Below are 23,072 nucleotides of genomic sequence, written 5' to 3' on the forward strand. Positions count from 1 at the left end.
GGTGACAGATTGCTGGGTTCAGCTCTTGTACAGCTCTCATAGTCAGCTCTCACCTTATTTATACATAAGGTAGACCTATCCCAACGTAGTCATCATGATTGTTTCCATTCAAGGTTGATTGTTCACAACTGAAAGCAATTTTTACCTCTCTCCTGTCTGTACATTCATTACAATAGGTAAGACTAGATAAAAGCGGAAGTCATGAGCCTAGATTAACCTGTCAGGGAAACGGGTTGATGCATTTTAAGGAGTTTGTTCTGGTGACCTCAAATTGAAGCCAGGAATACGCTGGACAGAGGAACGTTAGGAAAAGCAGATGAGAAGGATGACTGGGAGGCTTAGTTGGTTAAGCATCTGACTCTTGGTTTTAGCTCAGGTCATGATCTCATGGTTTGTGAGTTCAAGCCTCACATAGGGCTCTGTGCTGACAGTGTAGAACCTGCTTGGGATTCTCTCTCTCCCCCTCTCTCTCCGTTCCTCCCCTGCTTGTGCCCCCTCCCTCTCAAATAAGCTTAAAAAAAAAAAAAAGCTGATGAGGTAAGGTACCTTAAGCATAGGACTGTAAGGAGTATTAAACCAGAAAAGTTAAAGAAAAAAGTTTGTAAGTATAGAATTTACCCTTTATGTTTAACGTGATAGTTAAAATTTCATTTCAATTTGTCTTAAAATTTTCTTTGAAATTCAATAAAGTGATAAGAGAACTCCCAATTTCAGCATTTGCCTATTAGATTTCCATAGAAACAAGGTCAGAACACTAACTCTAAAGTGCAGGCACATTGAAAGTTTGCTTTTAATGTCTTTATTTCAGAAAATTTTATATCAGTTTCCCTGGAAACTAGGAAATACCTACTTAGATATAAAGCATTGTGGCTTTTCTATGATGAAGAATTTATTTACTTCATTTCGTAGACAAAAGTCATCCATAGATAATGCTGTGCCTTGTTTTTCTCAAACATTTCAGAAAAATGTGATTTTTTCAAACCTTTTCTAAGAAATATTCTAAGAACCTAGCATAGATTTCAGATAGACTCAAAAGAATTTTTCTAGGTGCACCTGGGTGGCTCAGTCGGCTAAGCATCCCACTCTTGGTTTCTGCTCAGGTCATGCTCTTGTGGTTTGTGAGTTCGAGCCCTGCTTTGGGCTCTGTGCTGGTAGTGAAGAGCCTGCTTGGGATTCTCTCTCTTTCTGCTCCTCCACTGCTCACTGTCTGTGTCTCTTTCAAAATAAACAAACATTGAAAAAAGATTAAAGAATATCTCCACTAACTTGCCTTTACCTAACCCTGTATCTACTCTAACTGGTGTATCAATGACACAAAATAAGATACTGAAGTCCTATTATCCAATTTTATTGTTACTTACCAACTTTTCATACAGTCTTTTATGTTCTGACCTTATAGGCCTCACTGATTTGCTGGCCAGAGTGCTCTCTGAAGTGACCCCTTCTTCCCCCTTCCCCTGAGGAGTGAGTAGGGAAGGAATTGGCAATATGATGTGGAAAAACCTCTGAGCAACGGATCTTTCCTCTTTCCAGTAGCTATTTTAAACCCTCCTTTTTTTTTGTTTTTTTGGTTTTTTTTTTTTTTGGCTTTTTTAAATGACAATAAGCATTTGATATAAAAGATTTAGAAAATATAAAAAAGTCATTCACTTAGAATATCCAGAACTTTTATTAATATTTTGGCATTTACTCTTCCTAAATGTGCTGTATGTATATAAACATAACATTTTGTTTATTTAACAAAAATGAGCTAACTCTTCATGTACTGCTGTATAGCATTTTGTTTTAAAGGAAAGCAACGACCTAAGCTCCTAGCACTGTGCTTGATGCCTAGAGAACACTCTAGGATATATTTCCGTGCAGCTGCACGTAGCTCAACTACATGCCTTTTCATAACTGTGTAGTGTACTGTTGAATGGTGGGAGCAGCATTCATTTACCTACCCCTTATGGTTGGGCATCCTTTATAGTAAAACAGTATACAATCCCATTATTATGATTTATTCAGGGGGCACAGATAAAAACTGGTGCATTGTACCTCCCTTTAGAATTCAGATGGTATATGGAAATTAAGTCTTATGACTTAATTAAGTCTGCAGGATGAGTCCTTTTGTAGGTAAAGTAGTTTAACACTAAATGTCCTTATACTGAATTACAGTTACCATTGGTTTTTCACTGGATGTTAGAATTCCTCTTTTAGATTTTTGTGGTTCTTGGTAGCCTGTCTTGTGTCTTTAATTCTGAATAACTACTACGCTAAGAGATCTGAAAGTAATGCCAGTCTAAGATGACTAATCAAAAGAAGCATTAGAAGAAATCTTAGTAGAGATGGGAAAATAGGAAGAAACTTAACTGGTTTGGGGTACACTGAAACAGATGTTTATTGGGCACTGTTCCAGATGCTGGGCAGCCGGTGGTATACATGACAAAGCCCCTACCCTAACTCCTTACATTCTGGAAGGACCTAGGGGCAGACAGCACATGAATAATAAAGAATGTCAGGTAGTGAGGTGCTGAAAGAAAGCCAAGGATGGGAGGGCAGTTTTACTTGAAGTGGTTAAAGACGGCTGTTCTCAAGTGACAAGTACACAGCCTTAAAAGTGAGGGGGAGCTGTGGGAGGGTGTAGGACAGGAGGCTTCCTTGCAGAGGTCCTCAGTTGGGAATATGCTTGGTGCAAGCAAAGGACAGAAAGACATGGACTGGCTCCAGAGTGAGAGGGATGCTATGAGAAATGCCGTGGGTTAAGACCTTGTATGCCTATTGGGCCTTGACTAAAAAACACGGATCTTCGTTTAGTTGTAATGGGAAACCAATGGAGGACTATATGTGGGGGAATGATGTTAAAGAAAGAAAGAAAGAAGAAAGAAAAAGAGACTAGCTACTGTGTGAGAATGTGTAATGCAGGCATGGGTTGGAGTCAGGGAGAGCAGGTAGAAGGCTGATGCAGTAGTTTAGGTGAGAGCCAACAGTGAACTGAACAGAAGATAAGGGTCTAAAATATAGGCCGACTTAAATTAAGTGAATTTAAAAGGCAACAAACGTATGGATGGGCAAGTCACAGAAAAAGAAATGCAGATAACCTTTAAACATTTTTACGCATAGAAGAAATGTGAAATAAAACTATACTGTAGTTTCTCTCCTGTTGGGAGAAAATCCATTGATGCTACATTCTTTGGTGAGGCTGTGAAGAAATAATCATGTATTGCTGGTGAAAATGCAAAGTGGTTTGACCCCGTGAAAGAGAAATTGGCACAATCTCACAACACTGCAGGTACATTAAATCCAGCAATCCTACTCTAAGGAGTTTATTCTGAGGATATACCCCACAGATATGAAACCACATATTCACAAAGGTTTTGTTGCATTATTTTCAAAAGCAAAATATCGTTAGTACCTTGTATGTCCAGTAAGGGGCTAGTAAAATCAAGTGTTGCATCTACATAGTAGATAGCTGTGGAGCTGTAAAAAAAAGATCAAGGTCTGTCTTCACTGCTATGAAGTGATCTCCAGGATATGTTACATGAAAAAAACAAGGAGAGGACATACAGTAATCTGCATGACAGAAGTAAGAGAAATGCATATTTGCTTAAAGAAACCAGAATCAATGAGAGAAATTCTTACTGATTGTGTGAGTATTATTCCTTTCCCTTTAGTGGCAGCCAAAGCACATATTTGCTTAAGATGATATTTGGGTATGAGTAATGAGTGGACATTTCATACACTTTCCAGTGAAATGCTAAATATTCACTTTTTGCTTTTGAGTTCATTTGTGAAAGCTTTGTCATTTATTGTGCTTCAGATGATATATAGATTGCTCTTACATTTCTTTTGCTCCTCACAAAGTTGAGTTACATAGTATAGGAATGATATGTTTTACACATTAGAAGGCCGGCTTTGAGAGGTATAAATTGAGTTGTCCCAGTTTTGTTTTGTTTTTATTTTTTAAAAAAAAATTTTTTTTAACGTTTTTATTTATTTTTGGGACAGAGAGAGACAGAGCATGAACGAGGGAGGGGCAGAGAGAGAGGGAGACACAGAATCGGAAACAGGCTCCAGGCTCTGAGCCATCAGCCCAGAGCCTGACGTGGGGCTCGAACTCACGGACCGCGAGATCGTGACCTGGCTGAAGTCGGATGCTTAACCGACTGTGCCACCCAGGCGCCCCGAGTTGTCCCAGTTTTAACAATGAGACAGTAGATCAGGAATGTAAATTAAAGATACATGGTCTATAGGAATAGAATTGATTGAATGACTCATCATGCAGGCTACTGTGGGATACTATTTTTTTTTTTTAAGAGTTTATTTTTAAGTAATCTCAGCATAGACCCAGCATAGGTCTCAAACCTACAACCCCGAGATCAAGTGTCACATGCTCTATACTGAGCCAGCTAGGTGCCTCTGTATACTACTTTTTTTCCTCACTCTTTTGTGCATGTGTGTATTAAAATAATTTAAGCTTTAGAATTAAAATATTAACATTGCACAATGTAAAATGAAATAGAGGTAACTTGCAACCCAGAAATGTACTTAAAAGTTCAGGAAACTGAGAAAAAATACTCTTTAGAAATATATAAAGGAAGAAAGGTGTACTTCACTGTATGAAATGTCACATCTCAGTTAGAGTCACCAAACCATGGGTTGAGGATTAAAACAAGACAAGACTGAGAAGCAAGGTAGAGTCAGGTACAGTAGTTTGAAAGCCAGAGTTAGGATTGTCAGAGGCTAGGAAGTGGAAGGAGAGCTCAAGCAAGGAGTACATTGGGGGATGCGGGAACACGCTGTGTGCCCTCTGGTGATGCAGGCCAGCTCAAGGCCATACGGTAGAAATTACCTGACTGGGGTGGAAAAGTGTGGACTCAGATAAAATCATCAGTGTACATGGCAATTGTAAGACTTGAAATGTTTTTGTTAATGGGCCATAAAATGAATGCACGTACAGTATAAGGATGATAGTGTAGTTCAGTAAATGCAGGAAGCCTTAAGTGAACAGATACCCAGCGGTTAGCCCAGAAACTGCTGACATCTTCTATTTTAATTGGTATATATTGAAATCAATATATTGAAATCAATCGCTTTGTGAAATATGCTGCTCTGTAGGTCGTTTCCTGGTCACTGCCTTCTCCCTCTAATATTTTGACAAGGAAAAATCATTTACTGACAGTTTCTAGTTGCCTAATTTTGCCACATTTAGCCTCTAATAATGCATTTCCTTTATTCTAAGTTGCCTGTGTTTTCACATTTTTAACATCTGTGCGTTGTATAACTGATAGAATCTTAGGGGAAAAGCAGTATTGGATGTCAATGGTTTTACAGATTTCCTTTGTATTTATATTAAGACCCAAGTTTAATTTTTTTCTGAAGTTCTACTTTTCCTGCTTCAACCTGTCATGCTGTCAAATTAAGTTGCAATTTAAATTGATTTAAAAAAAAAGTGATGGGTATTAAAATACAATTTTAATCATAACCTCTAATCATGAACTCAGGAATATTTCTCTTAGGTTAAAAACATTCGTGGGGCGCCTGGCTGGCTCAGTCTGAAGAGCATGTGAGTCTTGATCCTCGGGGTCATGGGTTCAAGCCCCACATTGGGTGTGGAGATTACTTAAAAAATTCTTAGAGGCGTCCAAAGAAATAATTTTGGGCCAGATTCGCATATACAAGATATATAGTAATTTCATGCCATCTCTCTCACTGCGTGTGCTTGCATGAATATGTGAGTGCATGTTGGTGGGAGGTGGTAATGCTTTGCTTAATAGTTGGCAGTATGACCTTTGTGATAGTATGATTTTGCATAGTTATCTTAGGTGCTTGAGAAGACAGTAATGGACAGCACGGAAATGTGTGTGTGTATCTGAGTTTACAGTCTAGTGGCTTAAATATCCATTCTATAAAGTAGCAATGTGGTTTTTGTCATTAGCAAAAAGTGCAGGTTATATAGACAACTGTCGCAGGCTAGAGACAGAAGGTTACTATTTTCCGAAAACCTCATGCAGACTGACAACATCAGGGTCTTAGTAGGTGTAATACATACAGTATATACAAATCATAGCAACTCACCAAAGTGGCAATAGCACTGTTAACTGTGGGGAAAATAGTCAAACTGTGTAATCAGAGAAATGCAAATTAGAGACTGTGGACTTCCTCATTTTTATCAGTAGGAATCTTTTCTTTCAAGTAATCAAAGCCGGGGTAGGAGCTGAAACTGGTAGAGTTGATAGCATTATACACTAATATCCCTCCCTCCCCCCCCCCCCCTTTCTTTAGAAAGCAACTCAGCAATACATTGAGCCATGACAATGATTAAACTTGTGGCCTAGTCATCCTATTTTGGAGATCTTTCCTAAGGAGATAAAAAACAAAATTTTTTTTTAAAAACTTTGTATATGAAGATTTCCCTCATAATATAAGAAGTTTGTAAGCACCTAAACCCTAAGAATAGGGATTGGCTAAGTAAAGTATAGGAATAATACTTGGTAGGCCATTGTATATACATTAAACAATAAATATACTGGAATGGGGTAAAGATCACTTGTCAATAACAAAATAGGACATAAATGGTACACTGATTACAGTTGTTTTTCTTTTTAAAGAGTATAAGTAACAAAGTAATGGTTGTGAGTTTATGAGTAATTTTTAAACAAAGTATTATTTTGACTCTTGTAAATTTTTGTTCATGATATTTGTTAAAGGAGTGAGCAAGTGACTTTTATCTATTTGCACCTTTAATGTGATCATCATTACTGCCGATTAACCAGATCCCTTTCAGTGACAAATTAAAATTGATCTTAAAATTTTTTAAAAACAATATTGACTCCTATAACCAGAGTTCATGGAGTAAACTGGGTACCTCTTGACCCAGGAATTAAATGGCCTTCTTAGAACCTGTCTCAGTTCTGCTCTCTTCTCTTGATATCTCCTAGCAAGGTCCCCCTTCCCCAATGATAGCAAAGGAAACATGGGACAGCTCCAAGCTAGCTGGGAGCCCACAGCTTGGCCTTGCTCAGTGGTTCTTTGGAAGTCCCAGGGCACGTGCCACCCTAGAACTCTAGGTGGAGTAGGGGCAGTGCCAGTTTCCTTCTTGTCGCTTGGGCTAATTTTGCTTTGTTCCTGCATGTTGCCATTTCTTTTATCCCAGCTCTTGATTTTTGTACTTAGATCGGTAGTAGAACATCTTGGTTTGGGGTGTGTGTACATGTGTAGCCTGCTTCTTCTCCTTTGATTCTGGTACTTCTTTTTCCTGGATTTAATTTTTTTTAACTTAAAAAAAATTTTTTTGAGTTTATTTACTTTTGAGAGAGAGAGAGAGAGCGAGCACGAGGGAAGGGCAGAGAGAGGGGGAGAGATAGAACCCCAAGCAGACTCTGCACTGTCAGCATGGAGCCCGATGTGGGGCTTGAACTCATGACCTGAGCCAAAACCAAGAGTTGGATGCTTAACCAGCTGAGCCACCCAGGCACCCCTAATTTTTTTTCCTAATTTTTAAAAATGTTTATTTATTTTTGAGAGAGAGGGAGATGCAGAATCAAAGCAGGCTCCATCCAGGTTCTGAGCTGTCCGCATGGAGCCTGATGTGGGGCTCAAACCCACAAACTGTGAGATCATGACCTGAGCCGAAGTCGGATACTTAATTGACTGAGCCACTCAGGTGCCCCCCCATTGAAAAGATTTAATTAAACTTTTGTGGTCCCATAGGCACTGATACATAGTATGTTTACTTCTGCAAACATTGCTGTTTATTTTTTGGATTCAAATGCAGTATATTTGCTTTCTTTTTGGTAGGAAGTTGGTCATGAACTCTTTTGGAAGCTTTAGGTTAGAGGCAGCTGTGAGAGTCTTTGTCGCTTTGAGCACAGCTGAATTCATTTATTTTCCCAATAGCTGACACTGTCTCATTTTTCAAATATGTGAAAAAAGTTTAATTTTTATGGGTCTTTTACATAAAAATGTTGAATTGTTTCTCCAAAAGCAGTTTTAACAAACTTCAAATTCAGTGAAGGAATTTCCATGAAGAACAAAGCTATGTTTAGCTATGTAAATTTCTAGTGCTGGCAGCACCATTAAAATGGATGGTTCAGATTCCTGTTAAACCAGGAAGTCCCAAATGATGTTTGTGCAAGATTCTAACTATATTACTTGGAGGAAAAAAGGATTCTAGGTAGATAAATTTTATGAAATGCTGAATTAGACAGGATTCACTGTAAGAATGATTAGTTTTTAATATATCATTGGACATTTTGATTCTCTAATAGCCACAGATAGTGTTTAAAGAAAAAAAAATTTAATATTTTATTTTATTTTTTGAGAGATGGAAGGAGACAGAGCATGAGCAGGGTAGGGGCAGAGAGAGGGAGACACAGAATCTAAAGCAAGCTCCAGGCTCCTAACTGTCAGCACAGAGCCCGATGCGGAGCTCAAACCCACCAACGCGGGATCATGATCTGAGACAAAGTCATATGCTCAAAAAAAAAATTTTTTTTTTGATTGGACTGCCAACACCCCTTTTAAAAACAGAACAATTATTATGTGGTTTCTTAACCATACTCTGTCAGGATCTTGGTCCAGTTTCTTACAAGATTGACTAAATGCTTTGAGATGGACATTGCTGAGTGTCAATAAAGTTTTGTGGGTTTTATTTTTCCTTTTAAAGAGAATTTTGAGTGGTTCTTACAAAGGTTGTTGCAATATGAAAGTCATTTATTTGATAGAAATATCAAGCTGTCTTGTCAAACACGATGAAGTAACCCAAAAATATATTTCAGAGCTTGAAAAGAGCAAAGATTATATGGAACCAGACAAAACCTATTTGTGCATTTCCTATTTCTTGCTCAAACTGCTTTGCTTACCAGACTGTCACTAAACATCTTGAGGAAATTCAGGGATCATTTTATTTGGAATCTTAGACACACCAGAGGTTTTTTGTTTTGTTTTGTTTTTTATATGACAACTTTGTTTCCCAAATGGTGGCAAACCTTGTTCTATGAAAATTCAAGGACCTGTTTTTGTATTCTTGCATGAATAGAGAGACTTTTTCCCACCTTGGTGCAGGATGGACTATAGACAGACATACCTTTTACATAGGCATGGGAAAAATTTTTTACACGTAGCCTCATGATCTGCTCCAGAAAGTACTCTTATTGAAGCCCCAAATGAATCATGCAGCATGGACAGAAGAAGCAAGAGTTTGGCTTTAGAAATCAAGGGCAAAAGTTAAAAAACACTTGCTATTATGGAAGTGTACCTAAAGATGAGAACATTGAACCTTGTATACATACAGTCCTCTTAATTCTACCTGTGTATAGCTCCCTACATAAACCACAGCTAATTCAGTGAGTTCATTTGTTGAATGGAGTTAGAATTAGCCATTTGATTATCTAAGGAACACAAGCTTGCCAAAAGCAACTTGTTTGGTTTTGGCACATTTGATATATTGAGCTGGTATCTGACAGTAATTAGCCACAGCATAACTTGCTTCTTGGGACTGTTTCTAGAATATGCTGTTAATATCAGCTTAAAGGATGGTAATGGGATTTTTAGTAAGTAGGAGGGGGAAGGCACATATTTCGTCTAAAATTTGCATAGGTTATTTAGGTGCAAGTTAGAATAAAAGTCTAAGACATAGCCTGGTTTTATTCCACATGTGTGGAGAGATTCTACAATTTTGCAGTGTCCTGGTATATTTTTTATATTGTTCCTGTTACTAAAATTGGCTTTTTGTCATTACTAAAAACTCTTCCCAAGGCTGCTAAGTGATTCAAATTGATGTGTAGCTATTTTTAAAATCATGTCTTTTTCTACTCAAACCATCATACCTTTTCTTCCTATACAGACTTAGCTTTGGAATCAAACCCTTCTGACCATCCAAGGGCAAGCACAATTTTCCTGAGCAAATCTCAAACGGATGGTAAGACAGTATTTTTTTTTCTTCTGAAAAAAAGATTGAAAACCGTCTTTGTTTTGTGTATTATGGAAGGAACCTAGAAGAACTCATACGTTGGTTTAAGTGTTTCACTTTTTCATGTATTCACTTATTTTAATATGTGATGATATACTTTCGTTGTCACTGATTTAGTTAGCAGAACACGTGGACTGTTCACACATTTGCCACCTCTTTATCAACACAGTCAGTTGACCACATGATTTAGATGTGGTCTAACTCATACCACTTTGTCTTTTTCCCCTGTTCCAAAGAGTACACATTTTAGAGATGAGTGATAGGATTTAGGCCACAGTTAGGTTTTCATTTAACAAATTAAAAAAATCATCAATTTATGGGGATTAAATCTGTGATTCTGGCCCCATTTTACACAGTGCTCAACCAAACAAGCCTATCTCACATCCACATTTATGCCATTGAGAACTTTTGAGCTATTCAAAACTTCCTCATTCTAACGTAGTGATGTGGCAGGATTTGTAGGAACAAACATAGCCTGTGGGGTTTCCTAGAAGGTTCGCTTCCACAAGTGAAACTAGTATACATTGCCTGTGCCCTTGATTTAGAATGAGAGTCTGAACTGGAGATTTTTTAGCACGCCTGCTTTCCTGCTTATTTTCCTTAATGTTATGTTAAATCCTCATTTATTTGAACTAAAAAGCCATACGTGACCAAGTTTTTCAGTTGATTATGACAGAAATAAAAGAAGTGAGGGTTCCATAATATTTGAAGTGATGCAGCACAATAAATAATGGAGTGTTTTAACCTGCATGTTCATAGTGTGTGTACTTAGTCTATCGCAAGCAGATCACTTCTGGTTAGCATTGCTGTATTTCTCAGGTTCATCCAGAAACATGGATTGCCCACCTGATACAGACAGTGTGGAGACAGTTAAAAGCTATCTCATGTCTCTCTCACCTCAGTCATAAGGAGTGCGTACCTCTGATGTCACGCCACATTAAAGGAGACAGTGTGGGAAACAAAGTGTGGCCCGAGACCCTCATTGGACCCTTTTATTCTACTGCTGTCCTTTGTTAGAGCAAAGTGATTTTGTGTGCTGTAGATATGTCCAGTTAGGTTAACATACTCATTAAAATATAAATTTAAGGTAGATTACTTTCCAGTTGTGTAATGACCCATTTATTTTTTAGTAAGGTGTATTAGTAGATTACCAATAAGTGCTTCAGGATGCTTCCAGGATACTGATGCATCTACAGATCAGTGCCTGGCCAGAGACTGGTTCTTAGAGCTGGCAGATCCTGGTAACTAAAGTAAGCTATATAGAGAGAATTAGAAAATACTACTGTGTAGTGGTTCAGATATAGAATAGATAAACATTTTTATTAGCTAAATTTTTACCTGGTGTGGTTTGCTTTGTCCTTTTCTTTTGTACGTGGGGAGCCTTTTATTTGTACCTAACAGGGAATATCTGTCGAGTCAAAAAGTAACACTAAGTCTTTAGATTTTACTATAGGATTCATCTTGCTAGGTGATTTAAATTATGAATTTTGTTGGAAATTATATTTTAAAAATGGAATTTGATCTCCTTTTGTATGTTGGTAATCCATCAGATAATTAGCAGCTACTTTTACTTTTCTATGGCATTTGTATCAGAATTGATCAGTTAATCTTTTTTATTCTTAGTGCGAGAAAAGAGGAAGAGCAACCATTTAAACCATGTAAGTAAACAGTTGAAAAGTTAAAAAATTAACAGTTTGAATTAAAAATGTGTCTGCCATTATTCCTAAAAAATGTACTGGATCCAGTATTGTTAGTGTGGACCTCTTTTTGTAGGTTTTCTAAATCTCTTCTGTTTTCCTCATTATGAAATGTATTCAGGAAAGTCTTTGGCTTAGTAATCCTCATTTTTTAAGGGTCCTGACATTTGACTTAAATTTTAAAAACATGATTGTGATATAAAGTTCTACCTTCAATTTGTTCGCTTTAATTTTTTAATCTTATTTTTTAAGCAAAGTAACAAAAATATACCAAGTTAATTTGTAGCGCTCTCTATCCACTTGCTGTCATGCCAGGTGAAAGCTTAGCTCCCTCACTCACCTTGGCCTTACCTCCCTCCCTCTGTTCCCTCAGCCTGTATCAAGGTTCTTATTAAATCCGCACCAATGTTTTCTTATGACTGTGCGGATACTCACTGCTGAGCCGTGTAGTTCTCTGCCTTCTCCTGTATACACTTCACCCTTTTTCTTAAACATTTCTGAAACCTGAGCACTTCAGCACTTCTCCAGGGTAATCCAGCCCCCATTTTCCTAGCCAACATGATCTCACACAGCCAAATGCTGTAAGTAGCTCCCTGGCGGGCCTTCCTACTTTCACATACCCCATTTTTTGTGTGTGTGGAATTAATTTCCTGACGATATTCACTTGCCTATTTTCTAACAGCTATTTTTCCCCCAAATGCTGTAACATTTGTCACATGTCTATCAAAAATATTTTTCGTTTACTGAAACACATCTGTTCCATTTTTTTTTTTGGAGACAGCCTTTTGTCATTCTACTCCAGTAGAGTAGACTGGTTTTTGCTAGGCCAGCTCTGTGTCTGTTTTCCTAGGATCTCTCCTTGAAGTCATCTGGGATCTCACATAACTACTGTCATGTTTTGGGTCCCCCTGTGTCCTAGAATCTTTGTTTCCCTTTGTCTTGTTAAATGCCCTTGTTTTACTGGAGTCCATTTTTCTAGGAATGGGCAGAAGTTTTTAGAGATCTAGCCTGTCTCAAACTCCTGTTTGAGAAAGTATAGAATTCTAGGTTGAAACTAATTTTGGCAGTTCTACAGACATTTCTCTTTTGTCTTCTCATTTACAGTATTGCTCATAAGTCTATTGACATTGTGCATTATTGATTTTAGTCATTGTTTCCTCATCCCTTCTTTCTCTGGAACCTTTGAGTACCTTCCCTGTCCTTGGGATTCTGAAATTTCATAATATGGTTTGGTATGGACCTTTTCATTTTATTGGGGCCAGTAAGTCTGTAGACCATCCCTCCTCCTAGTAAAGTAATTAATTAATTAATTTATTTATTTATTTATTCTGTTTTGGTATTTTCTGTTATTCAGATGTTGGGCCTCTTAGACCAGTATTGCTGCATGGATCTCTAATCTTTTCCCCTTCTGTTTTCATTTTGTCTTTTTGTTCTACTTCCTAGAGATTTTCTTGACTTTATGCTCTGACCCTTCTCTTGAATATTTAGTTTTATCTTATTTTTAATTTATAAAGGTCTCAAAAAATGACCTTTAAATGATTTTTATTTATAGCATTATTATTCTTATTATGCTTATTTATCGCATTTTAATTCTTTCACCAATGCAATTTCTTGTCTTTCTGAGGGCCTTTAAGAGTTTTTTAAGTTTCATTTGCTTCTTAATTTTATCATTCCTATCAGTTTCTTTTTCCTGTTTCAGTCTCTTGTTGGAGGCTTCTCTTAAATGTGTAGTGGTCCCTGCCTATCTCAGATCTCATTGGAAGTCCTTGTTAACTGATGGGCCTCACTGTGGAGATTTGGGGCTGAGCCTCTGAATTCTGAGCCTGCCATGGCTTCTTAAGACAACTGGCTTTCTTGTTCCTGTTCCTGTAGCATCCTGGTTGTGTTTTCTGTGTTCTTCCATGTCACCTGCCATTCCTTTGTCTAGTCAGGTCATCTTTCACACGTTAAAAATCACCTGCTGTTTATCCTGTGTTGTGTGTAACCTCTGAAAGGAGGGGGAGCGGAAATAGATATGTGATCGTTTACCATGTTTAACTCAAACTTAGAATCTGTTTTAATTTAGTACAATTAATCATATTAAATCAGACAGTATTTTTGGTTATCCCTGTAATTTGCGTATTATACTTTTCTACTAAGGCTTTGGTTAACAATTCAAACCATGCACCTTGTCATATTGCCCCATTAATGCACAACATAGATAAAGCGTAATTTTTATTAATGCGTAAAGTGCTGGGAATTTTTAAGTTATATTGCAAGAAAGACAAAACTTGTCCTGTGAAAAAGGGGAGACACAAAAGTGAACTTCAGCAGTAGGCACAATGGAAAAGTCAGTGGGTGGGGGCAGGATTTCAACAGGTACTTGACCTTTGATGGTAAGTTTTGGGTTGTGACTTCCTAGACTTCTAGGTGTGATTATTTTCTAGTCTTTGCCATTGAACCTTAAGTCTATGAAATAACCTCTCCTTTTGTTGTAAAGATTGTAAAAGCCCACCTATTCTGTTAGTGCTCAATGAAGATAAATCCTGCCTTTGTCTCTTCTAGTGACCACTGAAATAATATCTATGAACACTACACTGCCAGTACTGTTTTTTGCTTTTTGGTTTTTTTTTTTTGTTTTTTGTTTTTTGTTTTTTTTTTTAGTATTTGCATTTTATAACCCTGTGTTTGTCAGTATAGTTTATTGAGGCTGTAAGCCACCAACAGTTAAGCCTTTAACCATAGAAGACAATTGTCTTAAAATTTCAGCTAATTTTAAGCTAATAAAATAATTACAGCTAATATATCCAGGCTTTGCTCAGAGACTTAATTCTGCCACTCTCTAGTTGAATATTGGATATTACTGAATACTGAAAAGTAGGCCTGGACTGATGGGGAAGTATTCAATGTTTCTTTGGTTAGATCTAGTCAGTAGACAATAAGTTCCTGATTCACCAACTCCCTCCCCTGCCCAATATGGCTATAAGGCCACATGTAATTAAAATTTCTTAATGTTTCATACTAATATTTTTAGAGACAAACCAATATACATTTATAATAGAAAAAAAAAGTTTTAAACATGTATTTTTGAGAGACAGAGCACAGCAGGGGAGGAGCAGAGAAAGAGGCAGACACAAAATCCAAACCAGGCTCTGAGCTATCAGCTCTGAGCTATCAGCACAGAGCCCGATGTGGAGCTCCAACCCATATACCATGAGATCATGACCTGAGCCGAAGTCAGACGCTTAACTGACTGAGCCACCCAGGTGTCCCAGAAAAAAAATTTTTAATGGAGGAAAGTGGGAGTAAATATAACCAACCCAAAGCTTTACCAACTAGTCTACACTTTGGTGCATTTTCTTCCTATTCTTTTTATAGCTCCCCAGTGTAGGTTTTTGGTCAGAATTGACTTTTCTTATGATATAATATACACTATATTATACCCAGTAGTAGTGGCCTAAAAACATAACTTTTTTCCAATTTAGAATTTTTTTTTTAACATTTATTTATTTTTTAGAGACAGAGACAGAGCATGAGTGGGAGAGGGACAGAGAGAGAGGGAGACACAGAATCCAAAGCAGGCTCCAGGCTCTGAGCTGTCAGCACAGAGCCTGTAGCGGGGCCTGAACCCACAAACATGCGAGGTCATGACCTGAGCCGAAGTCACTTAGGGGACTGAGCCACCCAGGCGCCCCTAGAATGAAAGTATTTAAATGAATTAATTTTCATTTTCATGCTGTATTTTTTGAGATTCTTAAAGTAAATTACATATTAGCTGAATAGCTTAAGGAACATAACAGTTTTAGATACAGTTGAACATTTCTGGCTTAAAGGAGAAGTTAGTGATACTTTTCAAAAATATAATGTCTGGAATTTTTTATTAATAAGTGAAGTGGCGTTTTTATATGCCATGTGGATATTTCTGATTATTGGCTGCTGGCAGTTTTTAAATGCTCTATAATTTAAAAAGTATCAACTAGATTTTTTTCTCTGCCCCATCTGTCTTGTATTTGAGGAGGATGCCAGTGGGAGAGTATGACAGGATGGCAAACCCTATTTTATATTAATAGGAGGAAGGAAGGCTCATCTGAATTAGTAAAAAAACAGAAACAAAAATATAACCCAACAAACTAAGCACTAAAATTGTTGGTATTTTGTGGTATTGAATGCTGCCATTTTGACTTCTCAGTTATTGGCCTTACTTTAAGGAAGAGATTTGTCCTACCAGAGTTTAGGCTGTTTCAGTATTTGCTGCTGTATACCCCGGCTCTTCCCAGATAAATGGATACTTCTAAAGTGTTTTAAAGATCATTTATTATTGCATAGAGGGTCTCCGGAAGCTCACTGTCACCTCTCCTGACACCACTGCAGATATATTCCGCAGATAAATTTGTATCTGTAGTAAGATTTACCTTCCAACTGTAATTGATTTTTAAATAATTTGTCAGACACTTATGGAACTCCTGATTTGCCCCAGATTCTGTGCTCAGTAGCTGGAGGTGGGAGGAGTAAGAGTCCTCCTTTTCCTGGAGAAGCTTACTTTCTAAGGAGGGGGACACCCTGTAAGCAATTGATAGCATGTAACAAGTGGCAGATGAGCTGTGTGAGTGTACAGAAAGAGAAATTTTGTGGTGTGGCTACTGGCAAAGGTATCCTTCCTTGGAGGTAGATGAGATCAAGCTTGCTGAGACATGGAGGAAGAAAAAGACATTGTAGGCAAAGAGAGCAGCATGAGTGAGGCAGGCATGTATAGAATAGAATAGAATTAATAAAAAATTTTAAATGAATGGAAAGTATTCTGAGGTTCTCGCCTGAGTAATGCGATGGCAATCTTATTCAAACATGAAGTCAAAGTTACGTTGTCGTAAGCTGTTTTATCTGTTTTTGGATGTGAGGGAATCTTAAAGCAATACTCTTACCCTCCAGATAAGGAAACTGAGGCCCAAAGGGACCTATGGCCCCTTCGCTTACTAGTGATAGACCAGCCCTGGTACAAACAGCCTCTGACTCCAGGACGTTTGTTTCATCACACTGTCTCCTGAACTGACACATTTGTTGTTGGCTTTCATTTACTGTGATAAAATGTTTTTGCATCAATATTCTACAAGGCATTACATTTTATTGTAGTAAATGAATAGTAGAAATGGAAGTCTCAGCTGCTTTTCATTGCTTAAGAAAAAAAAACACTGAAGTCTTATTCTAAACTTTTTACCTTGTTATAAAGGGAATTTATAATAGGTGCTTATCAGGTTTGATAATAGGTAATTTATCAAGGGCAGTAGTTCATAACCCATTCCTTAAACCTCATGTGGGAATTTAGAGTATCCACTGGGTTTCCCATAGCACTGCACATGATAGCACACTCAAGCAGTTCATGAAGTATAAGAAAAAACGTAATGCTTTATCGTTTGACATTTTAACCGAGGAAAAAACACACTTTTATAGGTTTAACTTACTGTGACATTTTCTTCTATTTCCCTTCCCCTTCAGGTATCTCCAGGGCAGCTTACTAAAAAGTATAGCTCATGCTCAACAATATTTCTAGATGACAGCACAGTCAGCCAGCCTAATCTTAGAACCACAATAAAATGGTGAGTACAACTAGGTTGCCAAGGGCTGAGTGACAGACCCCCTTATGCTAAAACAGCATCCTAGCCATACTTGGTCATTTCAGTCACTTGATTGTCCTTTTCAGTGATCAGGTTAAGAAACTGGTATCACTTTTATATTGCTTTCAAGGACCTAAATCTGAGTATTCAATTTCCATTTTAATCTTAGAGTACCTGGTGGAAGGGAAAGCCAGTTAGCAAATAAGAAATCCCAGAGAGAGTGCACCTCTTACTTGGTGCATTTCTGTTGTGAAGACATTGTTGAACATGATGAGGAGAGGGAGAGGTGCTTTTTATTGGGTATTTCTAGGAAAAAGTATTTCTTTATGAGTCATAAGTCTAAAACAACGTGTATTACTTTGGAAGCTACTCTTGAAAGAAGGAACAGTTTGTCCCCTACTGGCACCAGAGTGTATCTACATTTAAATGTAATTGAATTTTTGTCAGATTTTCCCTATCGTGTGTTTTTTTACCCTGCCCTTTTTCTGTGTGAAAATTAACTTCTTCCTATCTCTCAGAGAGGGGGAAAATAAATATCGAGCCTATCTTAAGGAACAAATTCTTCAAGCTTTATGGATGAGATTTGCTCAACTGGAAATTTTAACTTAATAGATATACTTAATTTTAATTTTATATGTGTGTATGGATATAGAAATATATCTCCAGGCCCCACTGTATCAGTCCATATATAAAAAAACTACAGCAGAGAACAGAGATGGTTTTGGAAACATAGCTGGTCAGGTTTATAGTTCAGCAAACATGAACAGCGTTGTGATGATGACAAGTATTCCTTAATTTCTGAGAGCACTTCATAATCCACAGTTGGAGTTGCACTTTCGGAACACCCTAAAGATGAACCTTTCAAGCTTATTTAAGAGGAAAAAATAAAACAGGATGCAGTGCTTCTTGACTTCTTTGAGATTGGCCAAGGAACATTTATTAATGTCTCTTTGAGACAGGAGTGTGGATTTTCCAGAACACAGTATGGAAACACTACTTCAAAATATTAATATTCTCATCTTTACTTTTATTTTTCAGTCTTCAAAACAGTTAGCTTTTAACTTATTTTTTTTCTAACATACCAAGCTTTTTCAGCTACTTAAATTATTAGTAACTTCTACTTTAATTACAGACAGCAGGTTCACAATCACAAAAATGTAACTTTCCTCTCTCCCTTATAAATAACAGTAGTTGAGATTAAATTGTGTTTCAGCAAAACCTGAGCCCCAAAAGTCTAAAATCCTGAGTTTTTGCACCTAACAAGTGATCACTGAATGTTTTTATTCAGCCAAGACACTAAACCCACGTGTAAAAGAACACTTTACTTTGGCTAGAGTCCCCAGCTTTTGAGTTCAAAAGATTCTAATGTTTTAGTATATAATTCAAAAGTGGTTTTAAAGATTAATCTTGCTCAGACAAGTAGGTTTCATACTTGTTTCTCCCAACTTAGTCTAATTTGTGGAAGTACATTAAGTTTAATTTGCTCTAAGTTTAAAAAATATTGATTCAGTGCATTCATTATTGGTGAAATAAAGGTTTACTGAGAAAATTAATAGGGCAAAGTGGCTTTTAGGAATGATTTTGAAAAATGTTTACATTGGGGTAGGGCATTGTTCTCAGTGGGGAGGGGGCTATTCGAATCACACAACTTTTTTCAAGATCTGTGTTTCCAAATACATGCATTTTCCCCTCCCCCACCACACTCTCACAACCCTTTTGATAGGCTGAGGAAGGATAGGGGGCATAATTATATGGACAAAAGTCTTCTGGATGATTCATTCATTCCCAGATTTTGTTGCACATTGCAATCACCTAGGGACCTTTAAACACCCTTCTGATGCCCAAGTCCTACCCAATGCCAATTAAATCAGAACATCTTGAGGTGGAAGCCAGGCAGTTTTTAAAGCTCCTCAGGTGATCCTAGTGTGCAGCAAGCTTGGGGAACCACTGCCTGGTTAGAGTGTAGGAGAATGAGAACTGCTTCTGACCATCTGTGGGGCTTTGGGCAAGTCAGTTTTAAGCCTTGGTTCCTTATTGGTAAGATGGGTTGTTTCATTAAATGCTACGTAAGGTTTAGTGGTCCTTCATCATAGAACTTTGAATTCTGTGATCTTAAAATCAAATTCAAAATCTGTTTGAAGCACTATAGAAGTATCCATCTTTGATGCTAATAACGTTATAGGCCTTCTTACAAGTGCTCACCCAACAGACCTAGTTAAAATTCAGATTTGCCTTCCCTCAATTGTTTTGAGCTTCATTTTAGATACTTTGAGGGTAAAGGGAAGCATATAACTTAACCCAGAGAACCCCTTGGTTGCCTAATACAAAACATCTGAATAACTTAGGACTAGTGATTTAAAGAGTGTCTGAGAGACTTCTGTCTATCTGTTCGTTAATATTTTATTCAAACTAATTTGGAAATACCTGTCATTAAATACTATACTGTGTAGTATGATGCTGCATTGTTAATACCGCTTATTTCGGGATAGCTAGACCTATCATCGATTTTGTGGGTACTTATACTTACCATTAAATTTTCTAATTATGCAAAAGTGATTTTAAATGATTTTATTTGGTACAGAACACTTTAATTTACTCTTAGGGAAATAATGGAAAATGGGTGGGTTGGTGGATAGTGAACTAAATCAACTGAAATGCAGGGCCTAACCTTTTTTTTTTTTTTTTTTTTTAATACAAAAACTACCTTATGGCTTAAATTTAAGCATGTGTACAAACGATAAAACTTGTACAGGAGGAAAGATTCTGTGGGTAGAAGGACAAATGACAGGGAAAATATATAATAAATTTATAATTTGTAATTATCAGCCAAAACTTGTCTTCTAACAGCATATTACCTAGCAGTTTGGTCCTCCTATTTTTGCCAAAGCCAACGAACTAAAACAAGGGGGGAAAGTGCCCATATAAACTGCTCTGAATTAGAGGATTTCAGGGCCACTAGGCCTCTGGGAAGATCCTCTCTCCCTCCCAACCCCTCTTAAGAAAATGTCTTCATGCCTAACATGGTAAAATCAATTGTTACAGTTTTCTTTTTCCCTCCACAGTGTGACCTTAGCAATATACTACCACATAAAGAACAGGTGAGCTCTTTTCAAACCTGTCTTGTTATTCCAGCTAATTTGCTAGATATCAAGTTTAGTGTTAGGTAACAACTATAGATATCATTAGAGTAAACTTACAGAGTGCTTTTATTACAATATTGAGACCCAAAGAGTATTTGTTCCTGTGGGTTGTTATATGTACTGTATTAGAAATTAAATTTGAGAATTAAAAAATTAAATCCACTGTATGTTAAAACATGGTTTTTATGGCACTATTGGAATTTTGAGCTAGACAATTCTTTGTTTGGGGGGATTGGCCTGCATATTATAGGATGTTTAGCAGTATCCCTGGCCTCAGCTCACTAGATGCCAGTAGCACCCTCTCCCTCCCTCCACATTGTGTCTCCAGACCTGGCCACATGTCCCCTGGGAACAAAATCATCCCCGATTGGGAAGCCCAGTGTTAACAGAAATCATATCTTTTATTAAAAAGTAGCTATTATCCACAACAAGAGAGTGAAAAGTACGTCATTGATTTACAGTTTTGCAAATCTCTTTAATATCTGTTTTAATAGAAGACAGCTCATTCTCATACCCTGTCTGTCTTCAGTGATTTGTTTTGAAAACTATGAAGAAGAGCTGGCCTCTTTCAGATACATAGTTGGACAAAGGTGTGCTTTTAAAGCCTTCAGATAACCGTGGATGTTCTGTGATGCTGCACCAAAAGTCCACAAGGGCTAGTTTCTTAAATTGTAACAGAATTTTAAATCCTGTCCGTGAATTTGTACTCTGTTAATACATTGATCTATCTCTCTTGCACACTGAATGGATCTTTTACGTGTATGTGATTTTATAATAATATGCACTGATCAGTTGGAAAGTACTAGTTCACATTTCTTTATACAGTATCAAAATCTCACTTTTGTTAGTGATACTAACAAAAAAAAAAGACCAACAGTCTTACCAGAAAAGCGTTTTAGGTATTGAGAAGCTATCAAGCTCACAGTAGCTGAAGCTCCCATTGAAAGGTACAAGTTTTCCAAAATCCTGATTTTTTTTAGCTTGATAGCCTGAATTTTATCATTGGCAACAAATACTTTAGTTATTTCGTTGAAGTTTCAGGCTGACTTTAATTTAAAAAAATTTTTAAAATTTTTATTTTAAAGTAAACTCTATGCCCAACATGAGACTTGAGTTCATGACCCTGCGATCAAGAGTCACGTGCTCTACCGACTGAGTCAGCCAGGCGCCCCTCATTTTGTTCATTTTTTTTTAAATTTTTTTTTCAACGTTTTTTATTTATTTTTGGGACAGAGAGAGACAGAGCATGAACGGGGGAGGGGTAGAGAGAGAGGGAGACACAGAATCGGAAACAGGCTCCAGGTTCCGAGCCATCAGCCCAGAGCCTGACGCGGGGCTCGAACTCACGGACCGCGAGATCGTGACCTGGCTGAAGTCGGACGCTTAACCGACTGCGCCACCCAGGCGCCCCACATTTTGTTTATTTTTAAGAGAATGACTATCAGTTGCGCTTTCAAATAAAGATGGTGCTCTATGAAAAAAGCGGCTTGTTCGGCTCACAACTAAGTCGCAAGTGCTTTTCCTTAACTATCTTCCAGTATGCGGAAGTGTTTCATATACACTTTCTGCTTATTCAGAATATTAGAAGGGTCAAGGCTTAATAACTGTTAAATTTGCCTGCTTTACCAAAGATGTTCTTAAGTACAGCAGAATTTTTTTTCAACTGCAAGTGGCAGTGAAGACTAGAATGACTAGGTACAGTTGGGTATCACTGCCTTGATTCATGCTCAGAACCCAGCAGTTTTACTCCCTTTTATTTTTTTATACAATCACTGCAGATGTCAAAAGTGTATGAGCGAGTCATGTCTTTAATATTTCCCTCGGTTCTGACTTCCTGGGTCTCTGAAAAGGGGAACCCTAGAGACCTGTAGACCACACTTGGAGAACCACTGTTTAAATGAGCGCAATGTATTAGTGTGGTGAACTTTTAAACAAAAAGACTTTGAAAATTAAGAAGAAGGTTACATTTTTAACTCAAACTATTTAAGAGAGACAAGAAGAAATACGTGATAAGAAGGTGTAATATAGAGAACTACAGAGAGGGAAAAAACAGGGAAAACCATGAATTTCATATTCACATTTATTAAAATTCTGAAGACTTTATTGCCCACCACTATGGCTTTATGAAATGTTTTTCTGTGTTCCAGTGTGTGGTTAGAGAAGTGAAAATATATTGGCCTCAGTAGCGTTGACGGCTAGGGAAAGTCGGTGTTAAAGGCAACTCTGGCTTGGGCTGGTCATTGTAGGAAAGATTTCACAGAACTTGATGTGTTGAGTAAAAAGAGGTCAGGAAACCCTCTTAAGGCCAGAATACAAAAGAGTTTATAAAACTGTTTGCTTTGTTGAAGGTTAAGCTTCTTCCTCTCCCCTCTCTACTCCCAGCAGATATATTACTAAGATATTAATTCCTGAATTAATTTTTTAAATGCATTCTTATTTTATAGAGATGCAAATAGATCCTTGGATATTTTTGATGAGAGATCACATCCACTCACAGTAAGTGTCAGTTTTATTGAAGTTGTATTTTTCTCTCATGCAGTTGTGTTTATTTCATGCTGATTTGATTTGATATTAATTGCTAAAAGAAAATTACTCGCTCCAGCTTGAAGTCAGACTCATCTTTAGTCTTCTTCCCTACCCCATGTTGTGTCATCATTTTCCAAAAGGAATGTTGTAGAAGGGATATGAAAGAGTA

The 23,072-nt window shown here is 37.3% G+C and overlaps 1 protein-coding gene across 3 annotated transcripts in view; it reads left to right on the plus strand.

The window, feature by feature from the left end:
* The window catches only part of CCNYL1 (cyclin Y like 1), a 36,924-nt gene that overhangs the window by 2,379 nt on the left and 11,473 nt on the right, over nucleotides 1-23,072 (plus strand). Inside the window, exons 2-6 of one of the 3 annotated variants that reach the window (XM_027052429.2) lie at nucleotides 9,827-9,901; nucleotides 11,576-11,610; nucleotides 17,119-17,219; nucleotides 20,300-20,335; nucleotides 22,822-22,873. In XM_027052429.2, coding sequence (XP_026908230.1) covers nucleotides 9,827-9,901; nucleotides 11,576-11,610; nucleotides 17,119-17,219; nucleotides 20,300-20,335; nucleotides 22,822-22,873 — 299 coding nt within the window. Of the gene's footprint in view, nucleotides 1-9,826; nucleotides 9,902-11,575; nucleotides 11,611-17,118; nucleotides 17,220-20,299; nucleotides 20,336-22,821; nucleotides 22,874-23,072 lie in introns of those variants that run through there. The other 2 variants (XM_053215694.1, XM_027052444.2) reach the window with 2 other exon arrangements.

Source organism: Acinonyx jubatus, chromosome C1 (genome assembly GCF_027475565.1).
Source record: "Acinonyx jubatus isolate Ajub_Pintada_27869175 chromosome C1, VMU_Ajub_asm_v1.0, whole genome shotgun sequence".
NCBI lineage: Eukaryota > Metazoa > Chordata > Mammalia > Carnivora > Felidae > Acinonyx > Acinonyx jubatus.